The sequence below is a fragment of the Styela clava genome, chromosome 13, assembly GCF_964204865.1.
Source record: "Styela clava chromosome 13, kaStyClav1.hap1.2, whole genome shotgun sequence".
Lineage (NCBI taxonomy): Eukaryota > Metazoa > Chordata > Ascidiacea > Stolidobranchia > Styelidae > Styela > Styela clava.
Genome location: NC_135262.1, coordinates 474,297 through 485,577, shown reverse-complemented (window position 1 = coordinate 485,577; position 11,281 = coordinate 474,297). Strand labels below are relative to the sequence as shown.

At 38.2% G+C, this 11,281-nt stretch overlaps 1 protein-coding gene across 1 annotated transcript in view; it reads right to left on the bottom strand.

The window, feature by feature from the left end:
• Positions 1-7,128, bottom strand: part of LOC120332175 (unconventional myosin-X-like) — a 40,870-nt gene extending 33,742 nt beyond the window's left edge. The window contains exons 1-6 of the mRNA XM_039399373.2: positions 6,989-7,128; positions 5,203-5,310; positions 2,456-2,614; positions 1,604-1,791; positions 957-1,046; positions 186-364 (exon numbers count right to left, since the gene is read on the bottom strand). Coding sequence (XP_039255307.2) covers positions 186-364; positions 957-1,046; positions 1,604-1,791; positions 2,456-2,614; positions 5,203-5,310; positions 6,989-7,015 — 751 coding nt within the window. The 5' untranslated portion in view covers positions 7,016-7,128. The remainder of the gene's footprint in view (positions 1-185; positions 365-956; positions 1,047-1,603; positions 1,792-2,455; positions 2,615-5,202; positions 5,311-6,988) is intronic.
• Between the last annotated feature and the right edge of the window lie 4,153 nt (positions 7,129-11,281).

Sequence of the window (11,281 nt, the reverse complement as noted above, 5' to 3'; positions counted from 1 at the left end):
ACCAGATGAGAGGCTAATAGATAATAGGTTCATTGCTCCAAGAGCAAGAACATGATGACCTGACTCTAGAAACAATTACATGAACCGAGGGTTACAATCCAAGGTATTTAACTTGAGATACCAGCACAGCTAAGTACAATGTTCCAACCAACTAAACTATAATATATGTTTAATACAAAGGATACAGTCAGTGATTCTTCCTCCTTGGATTCCTCCATTTTGAGCGAATAAAAGTTGAATAAACTTTCCAAATCGACTCGAATTATTGTTGTAGACAGTTTTTGCATTCCCAAATGCTTCCAATAATGGTCCGCTCTCTAAAATTGACTTCTCGATCGATGTGTTTCGACCATTGTCTTGTGATCTGGAGAAAGGAAATATTGTTAGATTTAGGTGATGTTTAATTCCTCTGAACATGGCTTTAGTCGAGCTGCACTTCAAGGGCTATTAGAACCAGAATTTTCCTACTACAGGCTACAGCACAATCCCACAGCATTTCAGACTTTTCTCAAAACACTCACTCAGAAGTAAAATAGACTCATCCCTTGGTGAAGTTAGTTATGAGATACCACTGAAATGCCAAGAGTTGTGTGCACTCATTCAGAAGTAAATAAAAATCATTGAGACCAATGGAATGGCAAGAGCTGCTTACAACTATACAGACTTATGCCGTTGCATTATGTGTACTTATTGAGAAGTAAAAAAGAGTCACCTTACCACTGAAATGCCTAGCGCTGCTGAAAAGAATTTGCACAAAGCAAGGCCATGCAGACTGACGCAGTCTCAATCATAGAAAAGAGACTCATCGCTGAGCAGGATCATGCACACTCACTCAAAGGTCAAAAAGCACTCATTTTATGACAAAGTTGTGCACACTCAATCAGAGGCAACAGAGACTCATCTCAATCTTCAAAACCATTTTGTTCCTTATTTTGATTTGAAATCAGACAACTTACTCTGTTTTATGGGCTTTTATTCGACTCGCATCCGACAGAAATCTCAGCATCAGCTTTGTTGCTTCAGTCTTCCCGGCACCACTTTCCCCACTGGAAATATAAACGGTATTTGAGTATTAAAAATGTTAACATTCCAATCCTGTGTGCCAATGTTTAAAAGATTATTGAACTGGAATATGTTTGCATGACAAAATAAAAACAATCTTGGGACCTCCTGAAGTATGCGCACCAAGATGGCGCACAACCTGCACTCAGGTTGTGTACCAGGTTAGGGTTCAGGTTATGCGACATCTTGGTGCGCATACTTCAGGAGTACCCAATCTTGGGTTCTTTCATCTTATAACCCCCACCTCAACCAAGGTATGGGTGGACTATGCCAAACTGGGAAAATTTTTGTATTTTAAGCAACCCATGGGCTCCATGTCGAGTATAGAAATTGCTAACCCCTTATTCATTACAAATACATGCACTTGGAGAATGGAAGAAGCTGACCAAGAATTACTATACATGAACCACTCTGCAATGGCAAGGAGTCGAGCAATCCTCTTCACATAATTATTCTCACATGATTCAAACTTACAAACCCACAACGGGTAATCAAAGGCTTAGCATGAAAAGCGAATTCCCAGAAGTTTGAATTCACCTACCTGATTAGCACGCATTGGTTTTCCTCTCTTTTCCACATGCAGGAGTAAGTTTCATTAGCAATAGCATAGACATGGGGAGGGTGTTCCCCAAGGTCCTTGTCTCGGTACAACGCTAATTTATCTGAATCGTAGAGGCCTTCGATCTTCTTGTAGGGGTTCACTGAGATGAGGATGGAACCGATGTATGTCTAGTAATGTTAAAACGAGGTTTTCAGTGGAATTATTCTGTTTATCTAGGCTAGAAGGTGGTTTAAAAGGCTGATAAACATATGACGAACCTTAGTTTTGGGGTATGGGGTTCAGTAACCTGGTAAATGTGAACAAGGCGATTTAATTATATGGTGAATCACGATATCTCGACCAGCGGGTATATTAAATGTTCCTCACGCAGTGTTCCTGGAGTGGACGGCGGAGGAGACGACTTATTCATGTGGCGAACCATATTCTCTCATCTGTGAGGTTATATATACAGAATGGAAATAGCGAACCAGTTGAAAGTCCCATCGACTCCCATTCCCATATGGATGGGTTTGAGGGGTAGGTGGCTCAAACAATATGGCGAACCAATCCTTTTGACATGTTACTAGTCCAGAATTAGGTCACTGGTGAAACGTTCAAGGTGAACGGACTTGTATGGTGGACTTGCCGAAGGTGGGAAACAGCAAACCCCAAACAATCCGCTCTCACTTGATCCATCTCCATCTCATTCAAAACTGTAAACTCGTGAGGGTATTCTCAGTACAATGGCTGGGGTGTTTTCAACACCCCAGAACGAAGCGCCAAGCTCGGAGCAAATGTCGGCTGTCAGGTTTTTGAGGCCGTTCTTATCGTGAAAAAGAAACATATACTCACATATATAGTATTCTTCTGATATCTGACGTTCAAGTTGCACAAGATGGAGGCCTGGTTTAGTTCAGACAATTTAGCCATGTCGTCCAGTCCCTCGGCTGATAAACCATTCATTGGTCGAACCATCGTTGAGTCAACTTCTGAGCACCACATGCGATGAGTCTGGAGAAAAAATTGAATAATAATCAGTGAAGCAAGGGTAGGAGTTTACTGAAGTTTTTCTGCTGGTCCTGAGAAAGATACCAACCATAGTAAACCTACATGTTCGAGTCAGATATAAAGGGTTTGAACCCAAAATCTTCAAATCATGATTCCCAGACTGTTTCTGCCATTCGTTTTCTTTGATTCCGTTGATATTTAGCTTTAATATAAGTTAGGTTATTGCCCCGGCTTTTATAGATTATGTAAGTACCTTTCCCTGTTTAAGTTCGACTAACTTATCGTAGGGATAGGATAGGATATATATAGTTATTCCGGGGAAAGGAAAGCCGACAATGCGGCTTAACCATATGGTAAACCACGGCCCCTCGTCCTATTACCAGCCCTTGTCGGGTACAGAATTATTTATCCAGTCATTTGTTTTCAGATGCATGAACTTGATGGCGGAAGAAGCAGTAACCGACCAGCGGTCAGGTGAACCATCCTACGGTGTCGAGGAGTTTATTAATCCCATTGCACATAATTATGCCCGCATGGGACTCGAACCTCCGAATCCACGCAGGGCAATCATAGATGCCGTGGCAAGCGTATTCTTAACGCTTAGCGCGATGCGCCACACCGCCGAGCCTACAGCGAACGTACCAGAAATTAGTTGTGGGGCAATAACAGAATACCACCGCCATTTGGATTCTTCAAAGTCTTGATTCGTGATCGCAAATCGGTTCTAGTAAACCGATACTCCGTGTAATGTGATCCTCACTACTTATCGTATCGTATTACAACGATGTGTTATGGCTGAATCAGCATTAACATATTTGCGGTCAAAACCATTTGCTAAAACTTTAAGCCGAAAATATTGCGCACTTTATGTGTTGAAAGTTCGTTCGAACTTCTTTCAAAATGTGCATTCACTTCTTTAAACAAGGTTTAGACAAGCTTCGTGCGTAAATATCTATGATTTTGGAAGGGCCGGTCAAACATATTTGCTGTAATATTAAGTCGAAAATATGTGATTGCTTGGTTTTTTAGACGAGCATAATTTGGAGAAAAACGCCAGTTCAGAGCGTTAAACTTCATTGCTATGTAGTTTCACACCTTGCTATGGCTATGTATAAGCAGTCACGGATATGTAAGAAGTTCAGAAGATATGTGATAGCTATGACTAGCCATACGTGCATGATATAGGCGCGCTTGGGGCGTGCTACCTTTTGTATTAATAAGACGGTGGCGGAATCGTGGATCGCCGAGCATCTTCTGGCGGGCCACAAAGAAAATTTAAATATGGCAGTGATATACAAAAAAAGTGCTATAAATCCAAAATCACTTATAATTTTTTGCCAAGTGGTTTTTGTTCATATCAAACGATCATACATTACGTTTACATTACAACAAATCAAATGTCTCTTAACCTGTTTATTACGTGGTTGAATTTAAAATTTCCAACGAAATTATTAGGCCCTGGTTGGAATGTTTTCCATCTTACTATTCGGGCCTTTCTTAAAAGACTTTGCCGAGCACTGTATTAAGTATTGAACTGAAAAAGCATCAGACACATTTTTTTTATTATGATCGAATAGCAGGGGTACAAGTTTTGAGAGTCATTGAATGGAGGTCGTAGATCGTGAAGTTTAAAAGAACCACTACAGACTACACAATAGGACGTCTCGCAAAGTTTTGTATCACTTGTGAGAGAAGCCGAATGCTTTTATAATTTAGTTCATATATCATACATATCGCCGATACACATACTGCCATTAACGCGGCGCCACTGTCAATTATTATCACACAATACCGTGAAATCGATGCCTAAAATGTTTATTACAAAACAATACTTGGATTAGCATATTTGTGGTTTGTTTCGTCATATTGAATATCACCATTTTTCGTATTAATACGCCGAGATACGCCGTTGAGTCGGTTTAATCATTTCGGAAACCTCTGGCTTCTAATTTACTTATTAACCAAGGTCGGAACTTACGATAGACGGTTTATTTATCTTCAGAATTGTATATATTTATCATATTTATCCCGGGGAGAGGGAAGACGTTAATACTTAATAATATAAAAATATATGATATCTCTTTCCATTACCAACCGGGACCGAAATAACTAGCTTGGCTAACGTTTCCCAACCGCTTCCCTTCCCCAAAATTAAAAATTTATCTAAAATTATCACGAAGGAAATGGGAGATCTACAAGCTGGCTCTTAATCATAGTTTGATAGATTTTAAGATTTAAAAAGATAAGTTCTCCACATTTTCTCTAAACAGTTTTTCCGGGTTTGGGTTAAAGCCATCGACATGTCATACTACTAAAGCCAAATAAGAAGATTTCTTTTGTGCAATGCCCCCGCCACTAATGCAAAAAATATGACAATTGAGATAAGCAGGCCCGTCACGTTTTAAAATGAGAAATGAGTAATTTTCCAATCGGGTTAGGAATAATTTGAAAATTTTAATTTCCAGCGCAATCTGCATTCTAACCCTAATTGGATAATTACTAGTTTTCTTTATTATAAGCGGTCGCGGGGGTGTTTTTTTGCGGGAATTTCGTACAAAAGATTATGAATAAGCTCTGAGCACAATACGTACCTCTCCATAATCAGTCTTGATAAGAACTTCCACGGAATCATTTTGTTCGACCGTGGCAGGAATCCAATCATCAGGGGTTTCCCCGGTCACCAGCCATACTCGGGAACCCTGGAAAACAAATCTTTTCAGTAAATATAAGACAGAGTGTGCGACATTATAATTGGTGCGGTATATAACCAACTTTAGACATAACTATCTGGGCCAGGGGCGGGCAACTTTTGTAGTCGGCGGGCCAGATGTGGGAAAATGAAGTCCACGGCGGGCCGGAATATTACAAAAAATATATCGGTATCAAATCTTTGTTAAATGCTCGACACTCTCTGTCAAAAGTGATTCAAGAGTCTTGCTGCACACTAACACAAATATATTTCTGTAACGTTTCGTTTTGACCAAGGTCAGACTTCTTCAGACATACATAGTTCAACTTTACCTTTCTTGGGATATTCCATGGTTAATAAAACTTAATATAAAATCTGATTTCTAAAATCTATTGTTTGGTCACTAACGCAATTGTTTATTTCACCAGCTCGCACTGACTGTGTGGTGAGAATACAGAGCTATCGGCAACTTTCAAGAATGATGCGTCGAACCACATTACAGAGTGCGGTTGGATACAGTCAGCGGGCCGGTCAAAATCTTGTCGCGGGCCGTATGTTGCCCACCCATGATTTAGGCCCTTCAAAAATGCCTAATGCAAATTATTCGCGATCCGGTCTAGTGTTTCATCCGGCCCACTTGTGTCTGCTGAAATATATTTGTATTGTATGAGTATAAATTTCCGTTGAAATATCGATGAAAATACCAAATCGTCGGCTACATCAGTCCCATTTATCTTTGTGCCAGTAGCTGTTATTTTTAAATAAACTGTTCTTTATTTACATTGAATTTCAAGGGCCCAGTAACCAAGTCTATTATCCGTACTTGTCCCACTACACAAAGTAATTGCCCACCCTGTTGTAAGAGATTCGAAATATATTCCATGGCCAGTAATGGGAATTAAAATTGTGAAACCGGGTTCTCTTTTTTTCTCGGGTTTTCACTACGTAAGCTACATTAACATACCACTCGATAAATACGAAACGATAAATATAACGCTGGTTGTATTCAACAAACTATGCTATGAGATTCAGTCAATCTGAGGCCAAGAAATCAATCTGAGCATGTAACTGTGGGTCGGTGGTATAGTAGTCTTGGTGGCGTTGGATATGTAACTGAAAAGTAGATCAAAAGAGGGGGGGGGGGCTATGCTTGGAACTGGTGGGCTGATAATCCAAATCGAATATCTTAAAAAAAAAATGATAAATGGCGCGCGAAAGTTGAGCGCCTTTCTCATAATAATTTCACTAGACAACAATGAATGATAGCAACAATAATCTTATTTATAAAATTGGCGCGAAAATCATTGAACTTATGAGTTTGTCTGCCTAAAAATAGCAGACATATTACTGTAGCGATTGGCAAGTCAGTAATATCTTTATTTAGGTTAGGGGTGTCGCACTAAACCTTAGGAACACGAACCTTGATAACTTCGTGGGTTAGTTATCAAGTTTAAATCCAGTATGAGTAATTATGTGCGAGAGTCATACTAGACTCCTCGTCGGCATTTAGTGGACATCCATTTAGTGGATTTGTGACTGGGCGAGAGGGCGTGGTTCCCCATGTGACTAAGCTGTCTTCTTTCGAGACAAATATGCGCTACCAGAAAGGAAAGAGATTATAATCTCCCGGTAACCAGGTCAATTTGAAAAGAAAAATTGTCTACAGTCACATAAACCCACGAACATACCTGTTTAATTATTTCCATATCCGTCATGTTGTAGGTATGACGTCAGTAGTTGATGACGTAATCACTTATAAGTCGATAGAATCATTTGTTATATCCAATATCACAGTTTATTAACATTAGACAATAATTATATAATATCTGTAAATGCAAAACAATACATCAATACAAGTTCCATTATGACAGTGACATTTTCCGAAATCCCCCAACAACAAAATTCAAAAGCACCATAGCAAATCATCTGAAATTTACTAGAGTAGTTATTGCCTGGTAACTTATTTAAACGTTGATTGTCGTAGCAATGAATGTATTTATTAAAGAGAGAGAGAGTGTCTTCGTGGAAAAAATTCTATTTTGTTTTTCTGTAGTTTTTCTCTTGCACGAATAAGTTAATATGTCACAAAAATTTTTTTTGCAATCAAAAGGGGGTCACGAAAGAAAAATGTTGAGAACCACCGTTCTAGACACTATGACTTCGTTTATTATACCATCTCTCAACTATATATTTTGTATATGACCTTAGTTCGTGGACAGGTTTGATAGCAGCCTTATTTTCCAAACCCATCGGAAACCCGCTAAATTTGCCGAAATATCCGAACTCAATATACCGCGAAAGACCTTGTTTCACACCGACGATGGATGAACATAAGTCTATTTTATATTTACATAACTCTGAACTAAAATTGCGATCTCCATGGTACCTGGGTTTCTAATGCTGTCAGTCACGCTTGCATTGACAAAACACTAAAATTGCAATCCCATCTGTTCCTAAACAACTTTATGAGAAAATCTATTCCATACTTGGAACTAATGAAGCATGATCTGCCAGAATAATCTCGCTCTAAGACAAAGGTTCTGAATTCTGCATATGCCTCTTCATTAATTCTATTAGCATTGGCGCGTCTCACAGAACACTAATACTAATGACGAATCATATTACATGTATAAAAGCACATGGATCGACGGTATTTTAACTTTTACCTCGAGTAAATACACAATTTACCTTTTACTTTACAATTCTCCCAAAGCCAATTTGCCGGCGCTAATATGAATTTATGAAGATTGAAAGACAATGATAGAAGAATTGCAAGTTGATAAGCTAAGACTCTCAAAGAAATGCTGACAATAAATACAGTATCTCGACCTAAATTATGATAAACTTGACTACTTTCTTCTCCTCGTTTACTGACAGATCCACGGCTCTAATCAGAAAGATATTTAGAAATAACAAGTCCGGCCATCTTAAATTTTCAGATTCCCGAAAAAGGAAAGTTGCGCTGACTTTAATTTTTGCTGAAACTTGGCGATATTCAATATAGTCACTAGAAAATTGGATTTCCGAAAATATACCAGTGACAAAAACCGACCAAACAAAAAGCTTAAAAAAAACTTAAAAATCCAGTTATCGATTCCGACAGCGCGTACAACTGCTCGCCATAAAATTATTGATAAATAGTACGTGTTTGAAAACGCAACTCGAGTTGGAAGAAACTAGTTTATGATGTCATATTAAAAACGACGTTTCTAAGTAACCATTATGATGTGACACCGGTACATTTTATCCGAACAATGGGAAATATTTAACAGCAGACGACTGCAGTCTTCTGCGAAATTTCAGATACAATTTATCTCATAATTTTAGTCATTTTCCCACTTTGGAGGGATTTGATTGTCTCCACGTTTTGGTTTGCTCAACAGCACGTTTTGTATTAACTGTAGTAAGTTTATTACTAATATTGTGTCAACCGTGCAGGCGGGTGTACGACTTGCGCATAACACCAGCCAGGGATCCATTATTAATTGAATAAATAAAGGGATTTGTATGCGCGGGAAGGGAGGATAGAAGAGTTCAAAAATAGGCGAAATGAGGAATATAACGGAAAATGCTGGGAATCACGGAGTTACCTCAACGGATTATACAGACGTCACAATTTTGCTGCTTCTGTATTAGCAGCTGCGTTTCCAGAGCCTTTTTAGAAGCGAATGTGTAAAGCACCTCGAATATTTTTGTAACGGCATTTTGAATCAGCAAAATGTACTTGGTGTCGTTGAATACAGTAATGTTATTGAATCCTTTATGTCAACTACAAGCGCTTTATTGTGAGAACTTTATACAAACGAAGTGAACGTCGTGAAACACCTATTCACTTCACTCTTAGGATAAGAGGTATGCTTAAGCCGGTACATTTCCTGTACATTTAATTGACATTCATTTCCAATTGATTTGGAATCCAAGTTTTATTTCAACTTCAGTACCGCTAACTTGTCAAGAACCAAGGATAGAAAAGTTCACAAAACAATCACACGGATGTTGGTTGACGGTTAAAATCACACCTCATAATTTGAAGTAAAATCTAACATGAAATATTCCCAGAATAGCTGTAGCTGTAAGGTCAAATCTCACGTCAATCGGATTTACTGTCAGCGTCTTTGAGACTAAACTTGGCGATACCTTTTGAAGCACCGATGCGGGTCCAAATTGGCAACATCCGCTTAATCTAGAGGTTAATATAATATATATAGGACATTATATTTTAAAATAAGCTCTGTACAGGGTAAACCTTGACGATAACCTATTTGGGACAACGATGCGGGTCCAATTTGCAACAGCCATCTAATGTAATAGTTGATATAATATATATAAGACAATAATATATTTTCAAAAGACGCGCTCTTCAAAGTATGCCATGACGATCACTTATTTAGGATAACGATGTACCGTAGGTCCAAATTTGCAACAGCCGTTTAATGTAATAGTTAATATATTAAATGTAAGACAATAATATTCCCTATCCCGAAAATCGTATGATTTAAACAAAGCTCTGTTCGGTCATGGATATTATCTAATTATGTCATATCACACTATACATCAAATAAATTGAGTATACTGCGGCACTTTATCATCATTCAAATGCAAACATTGTCTGCGCTCTATTGAATATATAACACTTCAAATATGTTATGTTTGAAAGATTTGAATTTCCCGCCAAAATTAATACAATACGGTGACATCATAATGCAAACATCTCCGTCTAATCTACAACATTGTGCAAACAATCGGACCCTGATCGTCTGGCAGACGACATTGAAAAACGGTGGAATGAGGTATAATAAAGATTTCAACATTGCCATATAAAAGTCAGTCCCCAGGTATTTCTATAAAGAAGCAATGCGATATATCAACAAATCTATAAAATACATGGATATGCAACCTTTTTTTTAAATCTAGTAAAATTTAGGGTAAAGCAACAATCGTATGAGTCCAGAAGAAATATAAAAACATGAATTAGCAATAAAAATTCATAACAACACAAACCTCTTTGCATTACTTGAACAATTGGCGCACTTATATGTTTGTTCAAGTCATGCTTTCAAAAACGCATATTTTAAATTGCTGGGCGTAATAAAAGAAGTATTATTCAACAACGAATACTCTTGTCGCAAGCCTTTGCTGCATAATTCCCATTTGTCTTCAAATTTGCAAACGAGGAAAATTTTGCGCCATTCGACAACTTTTGGTTGTTTGACAGTATTGCTGAATAGCGGTTTCGCCTTACAAAATATCTTTCGGAAAAGCAAATTTGACCAAACAAAAGAAATTGCAAAAATTTGGCTTGATGTGTAAAGCCTTGTTTCGATTGTAGCCCCAGCGCTGAGTTAGTCGAAGTCGAATCCAATATTGTTTCTACCCCGAGAGTCGATCGTAAATCACAATTTTTCCGACCCTACAGACCTTTTTGTAAGGTTGCTATAGCAAAAATGAAAACGCTATATCGTGGAATATTGCTTTCACAAATTTTGCTTGTCTGAGGACTGACTTTGTTCAGGCGAAACATTGCAGAATCATATTTCGGAAAGTCGTATGTATTCAAGACCATGGCAGCACTTATAACACCTGCGAAATTTTACATGAAGTGCCCTAATTTCGACCTCTTTATGAGAAGATAAGCACCAGTGTTCAACATATTGTCGGTGAATTATTGCCCCTAGTCAAGAAGTCATCATTTCCGATGAATATGAGACTCAATTGCAACGGAGCTGAAGATAAAACACAAGAAAGGAGCGTAATATACGAGAACAACAACTCACTGTAATGCATTAGTGCATTTTGTCAGAGTGCCATGAGCGTGAATTACCTATTTTACCATAAAACTACCGTCCTAAGCTTACTATAACCATTTTCCTAAACTTTTTATCTATTTCAACACAGACCTATTTAGCTATACAATATTTAGCTAATAAGCTGTTCGCGCTGAAAGTTAAGGCAGAAATTCTACGGTGCCCAAATTGAATCGA